General features: G+C 47.6%; 1 protein-coding gene across 1 annotated transcript; it reads left to right on the forward strand.

The window, feature by feature from the left end:
• Positions 1-176: 176 nt before the first annotated feature.
• ZNF512 (zinc finger protein 512) lies at positions 177-20154 on the forward strand. The gene is made up of 14 exons (XM_058020457.1): positions 177-261; positions 2805-2863; positions 4120-4319; positions 6027-6116; positions 9446-9529; positions 10694-10818; positions 11192-11278; positions 13182-13280; positions 13626-13793; positions 14406-14597; positions 15257-15358; positions 16896-16958; positions 17557-17655; positions 18127-20154. The coding sequence occupies exons 1-14, from the start codon at positions 232-234 to the stop codon at positions 18445-18447; spliced, it is 1719 nt and encodes a 572-aa protein (XP_057876440.1). The 5' UTR covers positions 177-231; the 3' UTR covers positions 18448-20154.
• The last annotated feature ends 488 nt before the right edge of the window (positions 20155-20642 follow it).

Below are 20642 nucleotides of genomic sequence, written 5' to 3' on the forward strand. Positions count from 1 at the left end.
CGGCCGCGGCCCCGACGTGACGCGCGCGGGCCCGGTTGTGGCCCCGCTGCCGCCTGGACGCTCCGCGGGCCCGCGCGGCCTCCCGGCGCTGCTCGGCCTGGCACGGCCCCGGGCGCGCCACACCAGCAGCAGCAGCGCGGCGGGGCTGGGGGCGCTGCCAGGGCCGGCCGGGGGCGGCGGGCGGGACCGCGCGGGCGGGCGTGGCGCTGACGTGGCGGCGACACCGGCACCATGCGGGGCGGTAGTAGCGGCGGAGGCTCGGTGAGTGCCCGCGGTCTTTTCAGCGATGCTACCGGCGGCTGCCCCGGAGAGCCTGGCTGCTCCGCGGGTCACCGCGAGATGGGTTCCGACGTCGGGATAGCGGGGGCGAGCCGGCTTCCCGGCCAGCCGGTGAGGCTGTGCGGCCTGCCCGGCGCCGTGAGCGGCTCTGCGCGGGCGAAGAGCGGGAGCGCTCCGGACTCCCGGGGAGCAGCGGCCGGAGCCGCCCCTCTGCGCCCGAAGGCGAGGCGAGGCCTGGGGCCGGGCCCGGGCCCGGCTGTGTTCGGCCCGAGGCGGGCAGGGGCCCTGAGCGGGCGCTGCTGGGGCCGGGGGCCTGGGGCCGGGCCAGTTCTGTTCGGCCCGAGGCGGGCGGGCAGGAGCCCTGAGCGGGCGCTGCTGGGGCCGGGCCGGTTCTGTTCGGCCCGAGGCGGGCGGGCAGGAGCCCTGAGCGGGCGCTCCTGGGGCCGGGGCTGCGCTTTGTCCGAAATGCCTTCGCTGCAGGAGGAGCTGGCTGATGCAGTGCGCGGGTAGGAACGGGAGCGCGGGGCTGGAACAGGGAGTTCCCCAGAGGATACCGAGCCCTCCCGCTCCTCGCAGGACGGTCGGGCCCTGAGGATGCCCGGTGTCCCCACTGGCACCTCCATCACCTCCAGTTTTCGTGCCAGCTCTCGCCGCGGGGAGTTGCTGTGCTGTGCTTGGGCACCGTCCTGCCGCCTGGGTGCTGTTTCCAGCCCGCGCTCCGGGTCACCGGCATGGCCCGCAGAGCGCGGGCAGACAGAATCCACCACTCCCCGCCTTTTCAGGCTCTGTTTCACTTTTTCTCACCCGTGCAAGGAACATGACTTTTCTGTTTTCTTTATGTCCAGCCGTTGAGCATTCCTACATACATTAGGTCTCTGTTTTTTAAGTAGGAAGTGTATAAATGAAAAAACACGCAGAACTTAAACACCAGTTTCTATAGATGTTTCCTTCATAATTGCTGTTATTAACTTCTCGGAGAGGAAAGCCTGACAGATAATTTTCACTCTCCTTTTTTATTGCAGATCCTTAACTGCCACTGAAGTTCTTCATAGTAATCTTCACTCTTATGCAAAATTTTTTAGTTATGAAAACCCCATGAATCTTGATACACATGCCATGTTTGTCATTTTTTCTAATCCTAGATTAAGCCAGAGAATTGCAGCAGACTCTGCCTGCCTGTTTATTCGTTTTTATCATTATAACTTCATAGCTTCTGGCTGCTTCTCCACTCGTGTAGAGATTTCCCAGGCAATGCTGTTGATGCCGCTGTTTGGGTGTAAATAATGCAAATAGAAACATCCAATTGACTTCACTTCCAAGGAGGCAAGATTTGATTGTGAAGTCTTTGATCAAGCAGTTGTGAATTTTCCCCTGCTGCTTCCCTAACGTTTCCATGAGGAGACTCTGGGGCTGGAGGGCATAGGCACAGTTTAATCATTCGTGTATTGATATTAGTGCCTGCTTCTGAACTTCTTAACTGGTGCTTGGGGCGTCTCATGGTTGATAGTGTGAATCACAGCTTTCTATAAAGAAGATAGGCAATTAGCCATAATTTCTTTTTTTGTCTGTTTTCTTTTTTTGTCTGTAATTTTCTGTTTTGTTTCATTGGATTTTTTTGTTTTTTCAGGGTGTTTTTTTTTGGTTTTGTTTTGGCTATTGGTTTTTTTGTGGGTTTTTTTTGGTTCTTCCAGTTCCTTAGCCAGTTTCTGTTTATGGCAAAATACTACCTTTGTTCCTTGGGTTACAGTTTTGGTATTCTTCATGCTTCCACTGGGCAGTGATTTTTATTCTCTAGTCTGTATAACTATTGGTTTTTTCCTGAGTTTTCTAGTGAGGAATGGCATTCAGTCATTAGCATTTGGAAGAAGGTGGTGGTACGTGTTTGTCCATGCACTAGGAGCAGCTTACAACAAATGGCATGTTCAGCTGACTTGTACACATACTTTTACAAAGATGTGTTAAATTGCATGTCTTAATAGCATAGCAATGGATAAGTGACAAAAAAAATCTTTGTTAAATAAGAAAAAGGATTCTTTGATGTGGATAACGTGAACATCTGGGGGGCTGATGTGGTATAATAAAACGAGATAAAAAGGAGGGCATGAAGGAGACCAGAAACAAGGTTCTTGGCAGGGTAAATGGAAGAATTACTTCATTAAGGAAAAACAAGTACTGTGTAAAAGCCAGCAAATGAGTATCTAAAATATTTGTCATCGAGTGATAAAGTATAGGCAGAAAAAATATATGGGTGAATGTACTGGAGACAAAGAACACTCCGCCATTGCAGGTGAAAGATTTCATATGGGATGTGTGGAGGGGCTCATCCCTGGTTTGATTCCAGTCCAGTTCTGCTGGAGTTGGAAAGGTTAAGCTCTTCTAGTTGCAGAAAACGGTGATTTGTTTTTCAAAGGGTGGTGAATGCACATCCTCAAGGTGATGTGCAGGTGGTTGTACTTGGCTGCATAGTGAAACATGCTAAAAGAAAACAAATGATGCTGCTAATGTGAATTGTTCTGCCTTTTTAGGACACCAGGACTGGACATCACAGACAGCAGAAGCTCAAGAAGTCCTTAGGAAATAAAAAGTATGTGAATGGGTTTTGTCTAGTTTGATTGACAGCAAGAAAAAAGCTGAGAATATTCTGAATTTTAAGAGTTGCAACAATTTTAATTAAAGTGTTGAGAGTCTCAGCTGACTTCACTTACTGGTTTGTAGGAAAAGTGCTTTTCTGGCACTTCAGTGTGTATTAGCTTTCATTTATTTTTTTAAACGATTTTAGCATTGTGAAGATAAATATTTTGAGTCCAAAACCAAATGGTGCTCCGAAATGTATGCATTTTGGGTGTGATTGCAACTTAAAGACTTTAATTTGAGCAAGCCTCTCCCCATGCTTCTGCAGTACCTCCTGAAACATAGTATGTAATGACCTGACCTGGTGCCCTCAGCATCTCCCCTTATCAATTCCTGGATTGATGTGTTGAAGGTGAGCTCCACAGCTCAGAGTATGGGCACAGTGGTCATCACAGTCATCACTCACTCGAGTGATCTACTTATTTCAGTTGGGAATTGCAGTAGCAATGGGAGACATTGCAAACTGTTTGTGTTCCCTTTGTTTCTCCTTCATGTAAGTGGTATTTGCCCAGAGAATAGATACTCTGTGTTTCTTGGACACTTCATTCAGTTTCCTGTCGTGTACAGGAATGTAGATGTTCAGGCATTTCAAGGCCTGAGAGAAATACTTTGGAACAGTGAAGCAAAGTTCCCTCTGATCTCTAGGAAAAAATGTCAGTGCTGCTGATTAGTCTAAAGTGTCTTAATATAGTGTGATTTGTAGGTTGGAAGTTGTCTTAATTGCTGAAAGGCTCGCTTGTTAAAATTCTTACTGGCACAAAATCTTTAATTGAGTTGTGCCACCCCTGATTCTGGGAGTAGAGGCTGAAGGAGATCTTGCCCTTTCTGGGATGCAAAATGTCTCTTTTATAATGATGGGCTACAGAAATATTCTTATATTCCAGGGATAAATGCGTATTTTAAAATTAAGATTCACTTACTCCTGCTTCTGAAGTTGAAAGTTTGAGGTAGGAGGAATATTTTTTTCTGTTCCTCTTGAGATCTCAATAATGTCATTATCAAAAAGATGTACTGAAAACCAGCACTGAGGACAGTGTTTTATCTTGCTGGCAAGATAAAACAGGTCCCAAAACTCAGGATATTCAGTGAATTGTGATATTAATTTTTAGAATACTTGGGAAGATGAGAAGGATGTTGTCTGTCAAGTTTATTGTGATTATGCACTAGTATGCATCCATACACGCAGGAATTTGACTGGATGTTTTCCAGGTCTAAGCCAGCTGAGGAGGTGGAAGCTGCTGTGGTGGGAGTGAACAGTGACTCTGAGGACACAGCCACCACCATCTCCCCGGCCTCCCCAGTGAACGGGAGCGCCGAGCCCAGGAGCAAGCGCACCATTCGCAGGCCTGCGTACTGGCTGGAAATGAGAGGGATGAAAAACAGCGTGAGCAAATCTTCAGAAAAAAAAGGTAATTATCACTAGTGGTCCAAGGCAAAACTGGTTTTCTCTCTGGTTTTTCAGTGAGAAATTCGTTTGCTCATGAAAGGCATGCTGCAATTCAGCCAAAAATTACAAGCTTGCTGGTGCTGCTCGTGTATTAGAAAAAATGAACTTTTGCCACTGCACAAATACCAGTACAGTTCTCTGATATTATACAGTTCCTTTTGAGTCCCTTGTCTATTAAAGTAATCATTCTGTGCCTGAACTCAGTTCTATCTGTAGAAGAGGAAGAGTTACACCAATCATATCAGAAATAAGCTTGAAGAGCTTTAAAAATAGAACCATCAACACTAAAGATGTGGCAAAGGGGACCATTCAGTAGTATTTGGGATTAGATACAGCTTTTGTGGTTGGTAGATTATTATTTTTTAAGGATGTCTTCATTTTCTCACATTTGTCAGTTAAAATTTTCTGATTTGAAATGGGTCTGGTTTGGGTTGTTGCAGGAACATTCAGATTTCCTGGCCTAGGAGCTGTTTTCCATACTTCTTGTGTGGCAGAGAGTCAAAACTTCAATCTTCTTTAATGCACTTCCTTCTTACCTCTAAGTCAGGATCTGTATTTTATTCTGTTGTGGGGAGAGGCAAATTTGGTAGCTTGATAGAAGTGAGATTGCTGTAGCTGCACGGCCCAGGTGCAGTCACTAGCCAGACTGAGTATTCCTGTGGGACCAAACAGACCTACAGCAGACATGGGCGGGAGCCACACAGACCAGCATGCACACAAACAGCACCAGCAGCCTCCATCCTTGTACGCTCCATCTGCTCAGTGCCTGACCTTTGGATCCCAGGCTCCTCAGTTGCTGGGCCAGGGATGCACTGGCCCCTGTAGAGCCATGCCAGGGGCAGGTGAAGACCTCCTTACAGACAGGCTCGTACTCACAGACCCTACTTGCTGTAAGACATGACAAGATTTGTATACTGACCAGTCACCTATTTACAAGCAGGTGTTCTTTGCTATCCTCTTACACCTCTATTTTCCCACACTTGATCAACTCCAAACTGGGTAATTCTGTCCCTTTCCCTCCCTTTGATACCACTCCTGATCATCCTAGTCCTGTGTAATCCTGAATTGTTCTCCACTCATATCCCAGGTGCTGCATAACCCCAGGCAGTAACACCACGCTCTCCCTTCTCACTGTCCCCCTCCCAAAGGGGGCTGCAGAGAGGGGTTCCCACTGACTTATCCTTGTGGGTCTCCTGGGACAGGCTCAGGAGGAAGCTATCTGTTTCTTTAAGTCCCTAATTGGTGTTCCCTGCCTACCATTGTGCTTCTGTGCTCATCTGTATTCATGGAGACAAGATTTTGATAAGCTTGGAAAGGGCAGGCACGATTTGAGTTTCTGTATGCTCCTTTTTGTGTGAGTGCAGGTGAGGTTTCCATCACATAACCTAGTGCTTTCTGCTTCTTTTCCTGAGGATTATTTTTCCAGGCCCTGCTGTGGCACTGTTTCTTCCGTACCTGCTGTATCACAGTACTGTGGGCCATGGGCTGCTTCAATGTTGCTGAGTGAGAAGGTGGTGTGCAGTTCACTGGTGCCCAGGTGCCTCACAAGAACTACTTTTTTTTGGTTGTTTTTTAATAAGTTTTGAATACAAGATGAGGCAGCAGTAGACTCAAGGCTGTTATCCAGACTGAATACTGAGACTGAAGCATATCTGTTCTTACTTATCAGGAGAAGTACTGTTGAAAGGCAAGAGGAAATCTGAGCAAAGGGAAGGCAAAGATGTTAAAGACTCTCCCAAGAAGAAGCAGAAGATTTCGGGTAATACAAATAACTTGTAATTCCTAATTAGATACTAATTAGGTGCTTTGACTTGACTGCCCAAGTGACATCTTCTGGAGTCTTCAAACTCTGTTTTTGATTCTGAGTGTTTTGTTCTAGGAAGCGATTGACTAGTGTCTGCTTCATCGGTGGGAGGTGGTCTAATTTCAGTCTGTCTTAGAAGTCCAACAAAGGGAGCGAGGAAGGAAATGATGGGAAGTATAGGCCAGTCTGCATATTTCGGTTTCTCAAAGGATTATAGATTAAATAATCTGACACATTGCTTGTGAACATCTGGAGATTGGGTAGCTGATAACAGCAGTATGGGTTTGTTAAGAGGAACTCATACCCAAACACTTTTTTATTGCCACAAAGACCAAGGGGAGAAATGTGTGACACCAGAGGCCTTTCATTCCTCTAGAAGGTTTGTCAGTCAGTGGTTAGGTGCAAAGGAAGGTGTGCAAGTGGTGAAAGCAGGAGCAGGTGACACAGAAAGCCAGCCTGGAGTTGAATCTGGCAAGGGATGTGAACAGCAATAAGAAAGGATTCTACAAGTATATGAACAGCAAAGGGGAGACCAGGGAAGCTGTGGGTGCACTGCTCCTTAGAGCAGGGGAGCTTAAACTGGATTTACCCAATCATTTTTCTGTAGTCTTGGTTAGGTGGAAAGGTCTGAGAAGACTGGAGGTTAGCCTGGGTTACACCCATCTGCAGGAAGGCTCAGAAGGAGGATCTGGGAAACCACAGACACATTTGTGGCTCTGGCCTTGGTGCCATGGAAGGTCATGGAGCACATTATCTGGGGTGCTGTCATGGGGCATCTGCAGGACAGCATGGTGATCAGGCCAGGCAGAATGGCAGGTACTGCCTGACTCATCTGATGTTCTTGGATGACAAGGTGATGGATGAGAGAAGGGCTGTGGGGATGTTATTTACCTGGACTTTAGTGGAGCCTTTTGACACCATTTCCCACATCATTCTTCAGGAGAAACTGGATGCTCATGACTTGGACAGGTGCTCTCTTGGCTGGGTGGAAAATTGGCTGGATGGCTGGGCCCAGAGAGCCATGGGGCAAGGGGTGACATCCATCTGGGGCCGGTCACCAGTTGTCTTCCCCAGGCCCAGTACTTGGCCAGTCCAGTTTAATATCTTTATTGATGGTCTAGATGAGGGGACTGAGTGCACCTTCAGTAAGTTTGAGGATGACACCAAGTGGATTAGGATGTGGATCTGCTGGAGAGCAGGAAGGCTCTGCAGAGGAAACAGGACAGGCTGGAATGATGGGCCAATGCTAACAGTGTGAGAGCCAACAAGGCCAAGTGCCAGGCCCTGCCCTGGGGTCACTGTAACCCCATGAAGCACTCCAGGCTGGGGCACAGGGGCTGAAAAAAGCCCTGTGAGTGTTGGTCAAGTGTGGCTCAACACAAGCCCAGGTGGGCAAGAGGCAGCCACTGGCCCCTGGGCTGTGCCAGCTCTGGGGTGGCAGCAGGGCCAGGGCAGTGCCTGTCCCCTGTGCTGGCACTGCTGGGACGCCTCCAGTGCTGGGGGCAGCTCTGGGCCCCTCCTGACAGGAGAGACCTGGAGGGGCTGGGGAGTGTCCAGGGAAGGGAGCTGGGAAGGGAATGGAGCCCCAGGAGAGGCTGAGGGAGCTGGGAAGGGAATGGAGCCCCAGGAGAGGCTGAGGGAGCTGGGAAGGGGCTCAGCCTGGAGAAAAGGAGGCTCAGGAGGGATCTTGTGGCTCTGCACAAGTCCCTGGCAGGAGGAAACAGGCTCTGCTTCCATGGAAGTGACAGGACAAGGGAAAATGGCCTCAAATTGCACCAGGCTTAGATGTGATACTGGGAGCAATGTTTTGCCCCAGAAGGACTGTCCAGCCCTGGCACAGCTGCCCAGAGCAGTGGTGCAGTGCCCATCCCTGGAGGGGTTTGAAAGGCATGTGGATGTGGCACTTGGAGACATGGGTTAGCAGTGGCCTTGGCAGCACTGGGGGAACTGTTGGACTTGATGATCTTGGAGGGCTTTTCCAACCTAAACAATTTAAGATTCTAAGTCCTGGAGGGCCTGACGGGGTGCACTGAGTGCTGAGAGCTGGCTGATGTCATTGTGAGGCCACTCTTGATTATCTTTGAAAGGTGATGGCGACTGGCAGAGGTTCCTGGAGGCTGGAAGAGACAAATTACCAATTGTATCTTCAAGGACAGAAAGAAGGAAGATCTGGGGAACTACTGGCCAGTCTACCTCACCTCAGTCCTTGGGAAGCTGATGGAGAGAATCATCCTGGAAAGCATTTCCAAACACATGAAGGACAAGATGGGGATTTGGAGTAATCAGCATGGATTCATGCAGGGCCAGTCATGCTTAAATCAGCCTGACAGCCTTCTACAATGAGGTCACTAGCCCGGTGAAATAGAAGTGTAGAAAGATGGTTCATGGAGTGTCCCTGTATTCAACTCTGGCTGTTGTTTCTGTCACCAAGGGTGGAAGTATGTAGACAGCACATAGCTGAAAGTGACAGCAAGTGTACTGGAGAAAAGGCTAAAAGTGAAAGTGGTCTCAACAACAGAGAAACAATTTAAAAATAGAACAGAGAGCAGTGTAAAATTAATGATATTGTTTGGGAGGAAACACTGTCACAGCTGAAAAACAACAAGCAGCCTCCCAGGAGCCAGTGCTGCAGAAGAGGATTCAAGATCCATAGCAGATCAAAAGCTCACTGGGGACTAGCAGTGTCAGAATGGTTTTTTGAGAAGGCAGATGTTGGACTGAGAGCTTTGAGGAGAAATGTAGACTCTGAAGTAATTAGACGTGTGAAGTAATTCTTTTGCTCTAATGCAGGGCCACCATGGAGTGCTGTTTCCAGGAACAGGCACTGAGGTTCAGGAAATCTGTGTGACAGCTGAAGAGGACAGGGAGATGAGAGCAAACAGCATAACCCATGCTGAAACAATAAGAGTGTTTTAGTCTAAAGAAGACTGGAATGAGTAGAGCAACGAGACTCCCATGGTTATCATCAGATGGACTCAGTCAAACTGCACAAAGGATGTGTCAGTGTGGAGAGTTCACATCCCCGAGCTTGGAGTGGGAACAACCACAGAACTCACAAGTGTTTGAGTGGGACTAATGCCTGCCACTAGAAATAGATCTTGAAAGGGAGTAGGAAACATAACCTTGACATTGCTTAAAAAAAAAAAAAAGCATTGAACATTTCTGAATAACTTTGAGACAGCAGACTTAAATAGCAGCCTTCTAGCAAAAAGAAAATCTGTTTTTTATTGTAAGAAAGCTAGCAGAACTGACTATTTTGGCTTGTCTTGTTTGTGTTATAACAGGGAAAAACCAACAAACTGGAACAAAACAAAACTCCAGAACGAAACACCACAGTGTTCGGAAAGAGCCAGAAACCTATGACGCAGGTAAGAAGAGGCAGTAGCTAGGAGTTGCTCATGAAGCAGATAAAAGATAAATGTGATTCTAGGATTTGAATCTGAGCAGAGCTGTGCTTCTGGTGTTTCCATTCAGCAGTTCCCTGTACTGTTGGCAGGGAGGAGCTGGCTGCTGGCCTGGCACTGTGTCAGTACTGCACAGTAGGACTGAAAGGACTGCACACTGCCTGAGTGTAGCCCCACGTGCTTTGGCTATTGCAGAGTGTAACAGTGAAAGAGGAATCACTTTTTGAACTGAAAAAAAGCCTGTTAGAATAGTTACATTATTAAACGCATTAAAACATTTATCGTTTTTACTCAGCAGAATATGTTTGCAGGAAAAACTCCATAGCTGTTGCTGCCAGATCACCTATCCTGGGAGCCAGAGACCCAAGCAATCTGTCCTAGAAAAATAAAATTAACCTTGATTCAGTGAGTGGAATAACTTGGTGTTTGTAAATTACAGCACTCATTAAACACCCCAGTTTTCTACCAAGTGCTGTTTGATTCACAAACTTTTCCCCAGGAGAGGGACAGCCTGGGCCTGTTATTATTGGGAAAAGAGGAGAGGATGTGGATCTTGTTATGGTAAGAATTCAGGCAGATGGCTGCTAAACCACTTTCTTCCCAGAACCCATTTCAGTAATTTATAATTCTTGTGGATTATGACAGACCTCTGCTTGGGATTTCATAGAGAGGCCAGAAACTGAAAACCATGCCACACAGGGTGCTTTTCCCTGGCTGCTGAGTAACTTGCCCTGGTGGTCTGTGGCTGCTTTTACTGTGAAAACACTTTGGCCAAAAGAAAAGTTTGCTAAACTTTTGCTAACTCAGCATGCTAAACTAATTGTGTGACAGAAATTAGCAGAGGGAAATGTGCTGGCCCTCAGGATTAGGCCTTATACTACTGGTCAGGTAGAAGAGCACACCTTACAAGGGAATGGTAGATCCAAGGGTATTTGTAAAATGCTCTTTGACAGTGAGTGCTGTGTGCCTTGTGACAGATCCAAGGGTGTTTGTAAAATGGTCCTTGACAGTGAGTGCTGTGTGCCTTGTGACCGTCCATCCCTGGAGCTGTAAAGGAGCTGCACGTGAAGGAGGAAAAAGGAAAAATGTTGTGTTAGCACTTTTGTTCTAAATGTTGTGTTTTGACAGGTAGCATGGAAGAGCAGTGGTCTCTAGAGATTCAGGACAAAGGCCGAGTTACCTGTCCCACGTGCCGGGCTGTGGTGAGGAAGACTGTAGAAGGGCTGAAGAAACATATGCTGAATTGCAGGAAGGTAAGAACACAAGAGATGAGCAATGGTCTCTTTACTCCTCTTCAGCTTACTGATAGAAATACCTGCCTGTTTTGTGTTGCATTTAAAACCAGTTTCATCTCATCACTGTGTCCCTTAGCAAGAGTCCTTTATATATCTGTAAGAACAGTGATTGGTGCTTCTTGCCCAGCCTTTTGCAGGAGGTTTGCGTAGTGAACAAAGGTGTAGTTACTTCATTGTTCCACTAGATTTTAGACTCCGTAAAATCAGTTCTTTGAAGAGAGTTACCAGGCCCAAATAAATTGTTCTGCTCTCCTGCTCCTTTCCCCCAAAGAGTTATCCACTGCTTTGGTTAATTTACAGTTAAATGTACCACATCCTTGTTTGTTTCTAGGAAATGTTCACGTGTCAGCACTGCGGGAAGCAGCTGAAGTCTTCAGCAGGGATGAAATACCACGTCATGGCAGACCATAACAATCAGGTAACACAGCTGCTGTGCATCTGAAACTGCTGCAGGCAGAGCAGGCTTTGGTGCTTCCTGCTACACACAGACACAGAACAGGCTTTGGTCCTTCCTGCTACACACAGACACAGGCAGAGCAGGCTTTGGTCCTTTCCTGCTACACACAGACACAGAACAGGCTTTGGTCCTTCCTGCTACACACAGATACAGAACATGGAGTGCTTTTTTCCAGTGTTCTAGCTGCTCAAATCTAGTTGAACTGTTATTTTTCCAGTGAGACTTGACATGTGAAAAACAGTGGAATGTTACCAGAGATGCTAGGCATGCAACATCATAGAATGAGGGATCAATTTCTGTTTAGGAAATAAGTCACACATAAAAGGCATTCCCAATCAGAAGGAAAAATATTAGGCTGCAAGCAGTCCTTTGCTACAAAGGTGGAGGTTTTTCTTCATCCAGAGCAGACTAGATTTGAGGTAAAATAGCAGAAGCAGCAATTAGTTCTCATGTCTGTTTACTTTAAAAATAGTAATCTAACACTAGATTCGTACTAATACTACAATCTGCTTTTCCTCTTTGCTCTTACTTTGAAGAACGCAATGTCTCCTGTTGTAGCTGTGGAGAATTAGAACTTTTGAAAAGGTCATTTGGAAGTTTGTGTAAAGTTCAGATAATTCACTCTGAATTTTTTGCACGATTCCCAGTACTGCAGTTTCTGAACCTACAGCTGTATTAGTAAATGATGCGGGCCAGGGATCATGTTCTGGCCCTGAGGGTTAGGTCTGTCACTGAATTCTATCTTTTTACTCAATCTAGGTGTACTATTAGGTAAGGTAGGAAATAATATACAGTAACCATCAGAGAGAGAATAAGAGACTTGAGCTGTAGTTCTGCACAGATGAGTGGTTGTTACAAGCAGTCTGCTTCACCTTAGTCAGCCTGAGTGGAAACAGTAGGACTATTAAATGTTTAAGATGCATAATTTTCTGTCAGTTTACTCCTTTTAAAGATAATTCCTCTTTGGTTTAACCTCAGTCAGCAGCCAAGCCCCCTGCTGCCCTTCACTCTCTCTCTCACCTACAGGATGGGGGAGAGAATCGAAGTGAGAAAACTCATGTGCTGGGATAAAGACAGCTCAATAGATAAAGCACACAGGCAAAGCAAAACAAGGAACTCATTCACCACTTTGGTAGGAAGGTCCAGGCATCTCCAGGACCACAGGGCTTCATCACACATAGTGGTAGCTTGGTACAGCAAATGCCATCATTTTGAATGTCTGCCCCTTCCTCCTCCTTCCCTCAGCTTTACATGCTGAGCATGGTGGTGCAATATCCTCGTGGTCAGTTGGAGTTGGCAGTGTGCTCTGCAGTGTCCTCGTGGTCAGTTGGGGTTGGCAGTGTGCTCTGCAATATCCTCGTGGTCAGTTGGGGTTGGCAGTGTGTTCTGCAATGTCCTCGTGGTCAGTTGGTCAGTTGGGGTTGGCAGTGTGTTCTGCAGTATCCTTGTGGTCAGTTGGTCAGTTGGGGTTGGCAGTGTGCTCTGCAGTATCCTCGTGGTCAGTTGGGGTTGGCAGTGTGCTCTGCAGTATCCTCGTGGTCAGTTGGTCAGTTGGGGTTGGCAGTGTGTTCTGCAGTATCCTCAGGGGCTGCTCAGCAACAGCAAAACCATGTCTGAGCTCTCAGCAGTTCTCAGCACAGATCCAAAACACAGCCCCACACCAGCTGCCACCCCAGCAAAACCAGCACAGATACAGAAAGTCAGCATTATAGTAAATACATGTCTGTAAAATAATCATTAAGTTGCAGAGATTTAATTATTTTAGAAGCTTTCCTGCCCCAGTGTGAGTAGTGAATTCCCTGTGAGGAGAACTGTGAATGCTGAGCATCCCGTGTTTTTCATTCATCTTTCTGCTGTGCTTTAGCCAATTATGAAGGAGGGAGAAGAAGTGGATGAGCAGCTTGAGCGAGAGCGCCTTCGGAAAGTTCTGAAACGAATGGGAAAACTGAAGTGTGCAAGGGAGGTAAGCTGCATTGTGCAGAGTGTCAGTTAATCAGCAGTGTCAATTAATCAGCAGTGTCAATTAATCAGCAGTGTTGTATGCATAGACATGAAATGTGAGAGTGCTGTTGAGTGTGCTCTGGTGCTGGCCAGAGCAAGATTTGCTTCAAGACCCCAGCTATGCTTTTAAGGCAGAGTAGCATAGAGTCTTAGAATGGTTTGGGTTAAAAGAGACCTTTAATGGTCACTTCAATGCCAATTCTTTGTTGCAGATGTTGTCTGTCCGAATAGACAGATCCTGTTCACACTGGAGGTGGAATCCCTTGAAGAATGGTTTTCTTCCATGTATTTTCTTTTTGTTTGACAGGGCTGCACAGGCAGCTTCACCAGCATAATGGGATACCTGTATCATATTAAAAAATGTGGGAAGGCTGCTTCTGAGCTGGAGAAAATGGCTATGAAGTGCCATCACTGTGGGAAAGCCTACAGATCAAAGGCAGGACTTGTCTACCACCTGCGATCGAAGCATGGGCCAGTGAGTGCACCCTGCAGGGGTATCGGGGACTGGGGTGGGACTTTAGCCACTCAGGCTTGAGACACGTGTAGGCTTTTGTCTACTCCTTTGTTGGGTAATTACAGACCACAAATGTTTGCATTTTTCCTGCCCCTGGATTATTTTGTCTTTGATAGTTTCCTTCTAGCAGCAGCTGTTGCTTCTGTATGACTAGGATGAAGTTTCTAATAGTAAATCAGCATGGCAGCAGAAAATGACCTGACTTTGGCTCCATGAAAGAGTGATGCTAACATAACTTGTGAGATGCTTTCCTTTGCTCTTAAAGGACTCACCATTGGAGCAGAACAGGCAGTCTTGTTGTCCATGAGGGTTTTACAGTGAATGATGGAATACCTTTCAAGACTAGCAACTCCATGAAGCTCTCTGCTTGAGCCTCACTGCTGTGATCCCTGTGAGCAGTTCTGGGGGTCTGTCTGACCAATGGGATGCACTTCTGTCCCGTGTCTGTGACAGTAAACCATAGCTGATGCAGCCTGTTTATGAGGAGTTTGGCAAAACATTTATTCCCTGTATTTAGTGTAACTGAAATAGGAAGCAGTGAAAGAGACTCACCTTTTTGGGCCTTCATTGCAGGTCACCTTCCTCCATGAGGAGAGAACAGAGAACCTGAAAGAAATGAAACGGGAGCAAAACAGCGCAGGCAGAGTGCAGAGGAGATCTGCAAAGGTGGCAATCTACTATCTCCATGAGCTGGCAGGAGAGGAGCTGGCCAAAGAGTGGCCCAAAAGAAAAGTTCTGCAGGACTTGATTCCTGATGACCGGAAGGTACAAAGCCTTAAAAATGCTACATAGGGTCCAAGTTTATACCTGCACATCTAATGTGTGTTGTACTGGCTCCTATGCCGTGTTTGTGGCACATGGAGAGCAGTGTGTTGTGTGGGGCCTGGGTTCTGCTCTCTCTCCTTCCCCCCCCCCCCCCCCCCCAGTACTTCTGTAGCAGCAGTTGTGTGGGGCAGTGTTTGTTCAGGCAGGCTGTGATCACTGTAGAGTCCTGTTGCTGGAATTCCCAGGGGGCAGAAGGAACAGGGGCTGTCATGGATCGCTCCTGCCATGCTGTAAGGCCCCAGCAATCCTTCCAGTCTCTGATACTTGCTGTGCTGTTTCACAGTGCTTTAGACTTCAGAGTTTCCAGTAGTATCCTTTAGGCTGTGAGTGAAAGCCAGAGGAAAACGATGGCTCTCAGCAGGGTAAGGACATTTAGAGCAATTGCTGTAGTCAAGGCAATGGGAAGTTTCAGATTCTGATATTGTGGGGTTTTCCAGATTCACTTATGTTTCTAGAGGATTGGTGAGACAAGAGAACATTGATTATTGGGAGTTTGCCCGTTAGAGTAGGAGAAGAGATAGCACTTCTGTCTCGGCCTAGAGGAGGAAATTCTGCACAGGCAGCATTACTTCCAGCTCTCGATTCCATCTTTGTCTCAGCTGAAATACACTCGTCCTGGACTGCCCACATTTAGTCAAGATGTGCTGTGCAAATGGAAAACGGAGATAAAGATGTACCGAAGAGTCCACTGCCCAAATCAGGTAATCTTAAACTGTTTCTGAAGCCCCAGAGGGGATAGATTTCAATTCTGTATGAGCCAGCAGCTTCCCACAACCCTGGAACTGCAGTTGGTCTCTCTGTGGGAGACAAATCCTGCTCCATCTCAGTATGGTTGTTTAGTGTAATCAAGGGCCTGTTGAGTCTTGGGGATGTCTGGGGATGTTCCTTTTGTCTTTTGCATCAAAGTGCCCTGGGTTGATCCTTTTGGGAATGTGTGTGAATACCTGAGAGCCAGTAACTTGGTGTCAGGCTGGTACAGTTTTCTCATCCAGGTGGGCAGTTGGTCCATTTGGAGGTTTGAATAGTGGAAAATGACAGGCCTCTGCCTTTCTATCTAAATCTATTCACAGAAGGAAGGAGTAGAGTTGGAAATACAAGAGTGAAGAGACTTTGTGTGGGACAGCACTTCAGTTTTCTTCATTGTACTAGACCAGCTTTAAGGTCTTTTCAACCTGGCCTTGAGCATTTCCAGGCATGGGGCAGCCACAGCTTCTCTGGACAACCTGTGCCAGGGCCTCAGCCCCCTGACAGGGAAGGATTCCTTCCCAGTATCCCATCCAGTCCTGCCCTCTGGCAGTGGGGAGCCATTGCCCCTTGTCCTGTCATTCCAGATCCTTGTCCAAAGTCCCTCTCTGGCTCTCTTGGACCCCTTGGACTGGAAAGCTTTGTTGTAAGGCATTGTGAAAAACTGTCACCAGTCAGATCCAGTGGGAACAAATGGCCCCACTGGTGGAGGTGGTGGACATCTCCATGTGGTGGTTGCTGTCAGAGCCAAGGGTCAGTGGCAGCTGCCCTCTGGGTTTGGTTGGTCTGTGGTGCCTTCCCTGTGCCCTCCCCTCCCCTATACCCAGCACTTTCTCCCCAGTATTCAGCATCATTTAGCATGATCATTTAAAATTATAGCATCATTTTCAAGGTCAGAATTGCAGCCCTGTTGTCTGTGGAGAGTCTGCAGAGAGCAGCTGTGCTGTCACCACCAGTGACCCAGCAGCATGTCCTGCTCCTGCCTCCTGTTCTGGGCCCTGGGCTGGGGGCTGAGCACAGTGTGGTACCCCAGCACTGATGCCTGGAGCTGCCCATGGGCCAGGCCTCTGAAGCTGCTGAGATCAGCCTGTGGGGTGCTGTGCTCCTGCTCTGTGCCAGAGACATGAGCAGTGCAGGAGAAGTGTCTTGTACCTGCTCTGTGTGCTCTGCTTGAAATTGTTCTCCGTTGCACTTCAGGCAGAAAGCAAACTATCATTGTAGTCAGGCTGTTGATAGAGTAGGAGAGTAACTGTTGCAGGAGTCTCTTTTTTATGTCCAAGTGTGCTCAGAAACTGGAAATATAAATACTAAGGTTACTCTTCTAATGGTCTTTTTGCCAGAAGCTTTCTGGCAGTGGAGGATTGGTATCTGCCTCCCTCTACCTCTCTTTTGCACTTTTGGGATTGGCCTCCAGACATAATAATGCTGTATTGTCCAGGAAGGAATGATTTCTTGCTAGCATGTAGTTCACATTTGTTTTTTTTACTTTTTCAGGGTTGTGAATCTGTGTATGGCAGTGTCTCAGGACTCAAGTCTCACCTTGGCACATGTACCTTGGTTGGTAGCCTTCCTCTTCATAGCCCCACTCTCCATGTCCCTCAAGCTCTTATCCTGCCACCTGCTGATCTGAGATCCTCACAAGTTCATGGATTCATGGAATGGTTTGGGTCGGAGGGGTTCTTACGGATCACCTCATTCCAGCCCCCAGTTTGGGTGCTCCCCTGTGTGCTAAGGGTGTTGCCATCGTAAACAATGCCTGAGAGCAGGAGAAAGCCCCTTGCTGGCACTCCTTGTACTTACACAGGAGAAAGCACCTTGCTGGCATTCCTTGTAATGACACAGGAGAGAGAAAGCCCCTTCCTGCATTCCTTGTAATGGCACAGCAGTTCCACCTGTAGGCTCACAGCTTCAAGAGCAGCTTTTCCAGGTGCCCTGCTGGAGACCTTGTGGCATCTCAGAGAGCAGTTCTGTGCCTTGTGGGCACAGCTGCTCACTCATGGCAGTGCTGCTGTGGCTAAAACTGTCTGCTATGCATGAGAGCTTCTAGTTTTTATTGCTGAATTCTATCTGAGCAAGATGTAAATGAAATCTATAGGGTTATCAGCCTCCTCCTCTTGATGGAATTTTGTTTGTTTTTGTTTTGTTTTGATGCCAGGGAGACTTTGTGGCTGGTAAATACAAGTGTCTCCTGTGTGAGAAGGAGTTCACTTCAGAGAGTGGGGTCAAATATCACATCAACTCTGTGCACGCTGAGGTAAGGCAGGCAGAGGGAACCTCAAAACTCAGCATGCTGGAGGTGGGGAGAGTGTCTTAAGAAGAAAATGCTCGATGTGTGCCATGTTTTACTTTTTCCTTTACTTTTAACCCTGTTGGGAACAGGGTCATTAAACTTAGCTGGTCTATGTGTTAGTCTGGGGAGTAAGTAAGTGTTGTGTCATGTCACATGCCTTGTCCCAAGCTGCTGCTGCTCTGTTCAGCTCTGCAGCTCTGCAGCATTTCCTGTGCCTTAACTAAGCAAATGTCAAATCAAATCTGAATCCTCTGAGACACAGTGACACCTAAGGAGGCACATCAAAGAACAGAGTGTTGTTAGGCAGTTGTCTTTCCAGATCTTACCTTTCAGGGAAACCTTGTCCCACAAGGCAGCTATGTTGTAAGCCCTGATAGGCTTTATTTGGTATTTCCACCACGATCAGTACCAACCTGTTGCTTTCTAAACCTGCAGGACTGGTTTGATGTGAATACCACAACCACCAAAAGCTTTCAGAAGCTAATCAAAATTCGCCAAAGGGAAGAGCAGAAGAAGCAGCGGAAGAAACGTCCTTTGAGCAGGGGCAGAAAGAAGAGAGCCAGCAGCCTGGCTGCCAAGAAGCTCCCTGCTGTTGGAGCTGATAAAACGAGGAGTAAGAGAGGTCGCCCACCACGAGCACACAACGAGAGCACGGGCAGTGAGGAAGGGGCACCTCAAATTGCACAGAAAGCTGAAGTTCCAAAAACCAGCCGCAAGCGAGGCCGAAGTAAATCCCTAGAAGATGAAAAGGAGTAATCCTAAAGCTTTTCAGCTACAAGTCCCACTTCTGTCAGGCTCATAACCCACAGCACTAATATAAGCAGCTGAATGTCTTTGGGACTGTGACTCAGTTCTGCAGGGGACTTTGATACTGAAACATCTGGTCAGTTGTGAGGAGTTCAAGCCAAAGCTGCGGTGCAGAGGCTGCTTCTGCCAGTGGAGTTCCTTTAGACAGTGGCACTCACAGTGTGATTCCTGCTCTGGTTGCAGCCTCAGTTTGGTCATACTAGTTGCTTGTATAGTGGTTTCCAGTACAGCAAGTGTCTGTTTTGTCATCTTCCTCTGATGTGTGAGATCAGGGTTCTTTTTTACAGTTCTTCTCAAAAGGGACTGACTAGCACAATGTTTGGGTCTCTTCAGCGGGGAAATCCTTTCTTGCACAGAATGCACCCACACTGAACATGAGAACAGTGCTGTGCAGAATGCAAAGACTGCCTTGCCCTGTCACTCTCCTGTCTGTTCTCAGCAAGGCTGCTACAAAAGAGACCTTCTCAGTGCTTGCTGTATCCTGTTGCACAAAGCTCTATTTCATACCCCAGCATTTCAGCTCAGCACCAGACAGCACCAGACTTGGAAGGGATGGAAGGTCATTATTACCCTTGTCAGGAACCCACTGTTCCTCCTGCATCTGTCTCCTGTAATGTTGGACATTAAACATGTGTAGAAAGTCTTCCAGTGCTGCAAAAGCTGAATGCTCTCAAGCCTTTGGAGATTCACCAGCCTTTTAGAGACCTTGGTATACCTGATGTGCTGAGGTGGCCTTTGTGTGCCCATTGAAGCTGTTCCATGCTCACCTGAGAGACACACTGCAATTCAGTGCATCCCTCCATGAGCAGCCTGCTGGTGCTGGGACCAGGCTCCACGAGGCTGCCTTGCCAGCATGGGTTCCTTATCATGCCAGTGCTCCCACAGTGTCTTTTCCCCCTGCTCTGCAGATACCCCTTCACTGTCTTACATAACCAGTTTCTTTTCAACACTGACTCTCTGTGCAAATGAGGCATAATAGCAGTGGCTTCCCTGTGTAGAAAAGGTTAAAAGAAGAGGGGTCACCATTTTAAGTCATGTTGTTGGCATTGTCTCTGGACCATAAGGAATAATATCTTTCTGTCTCTATAAATCATAGAATGTGAAGGGATTGGAATGGACCTTAAAGATCAATTAGTGTCACCCCCTGAGCAGGGACACGTCTCACTAGAGCAGGTGGCTCCAGGCCTTACCCAGCCTGGCTTTGAGCAGTGCCAGGGCTGGGGCATCCACAGCCTCCCTGGGCAGTGTCTGAATGCAGCAGATGTCACAGAAGCTGGCAGGAAGCAGCAGCACAGGCAGTCCTGGTTTTTAAAGAATGAGTTCTCCAGACTCTGTCATCCGAAGACACACCATACCAGAAAATTGCAGAATTTGCACTGTGGGACAAAGTTGCCGGTGCTGACATTGCCAGGGAAGGCCTGGCAGTGTGTGGGGAGCAGGCAGGTTTGTACCTGTGTGTCAGTACCAGCACAATCCCATTGTTCTGACAGCAGGGGATAATGCAGGGCCAAGGGGGTCTCCAGAGCTGCCTTTGGAACAGGTTCTGCTGCGTTTGCAGGTGCTGTGCTGAAAGCAGACGTGGAGACTGTGCAGGGGTGGAGAGTCTGCAGTGAGATGGGCAAGAGCAGAAGACAACAAAATAAAATGTCACCAGTGCGAGAATGTGGTTTCTTGTCTGTTTGCTGTGTGGTGTTCTTGGTGCCATCCCTCCTCCCCCAGCACAGCCCAGCTGCTGCAGGGCTGTCTGTCCTGCTGCATGTTTGTCCTGCTGCAGGGCTGTCTGTCCCACCTGCAGGGCTGTCTGTCCCACCTGCAGGGTTGCCCTACATGCTCTGGTGCTGTTCAGCTGTCTTTGTGGTTTCTCTTCGGAACTCCACAGTGCTGTACTTGGAGCAAACATTCACTGCATTCCCACTGAGTACAATAAAGCTAGGAATTAAAGAAGGTTTTTCATAGTGATTTTCAGTCTGGAGTCCTGGTTCCTGTCATTTATGAGTTACTGACTAGACCTGCTCTCTAGACATGGATACTTTGTGAGCACTTGGGGTTTGTCGTTACTTCAGTAGCATGGCACATGGAAAAAAGCATTCTCCAAGGATCCATCCGTGGAACATGGAAAAAAGCATTCTCCAAGGATCCATCCG

The sequence above is a fragment of the Melospiza georgiana genome, chromosome 3 (assembly GCF_028018845.1).
Source record: "Melospiza georgiana isolate bMelGeo1 chromosome 3, bMelGeo1.pri, whole genome shotgun sequence".
Classification (NCBI taxonomy): Eukaryota; Metazoa; Chordata; class Aves; order Passeriformes; family Passerellidae; genus Melospiza; species Melospiza georgiana.

Bases quoted from the DNA above. Each gene is read 5' to 3' on its own strand.
- ZNF512 (XM_058020457.1), top strand. From the start codon at position 232: ATGCGGGGCGGTAGTAGCGGCGGAGGCTCG. The intron at 262-2,804 runs GTGAGTGCCCGC...CTGCCTTTTTAG, and splicing joins GTAGTAGCGGCGGAGGCTCG to GACACCAGGACTGGACATCA. The intron at 11,279-13,181 runs GTAACACAGCTG...GCTGTGCTTTAG, and splicing joins TGGCAGACCATAACAATCAG to CCAATTATGAAGGAGGGAGA.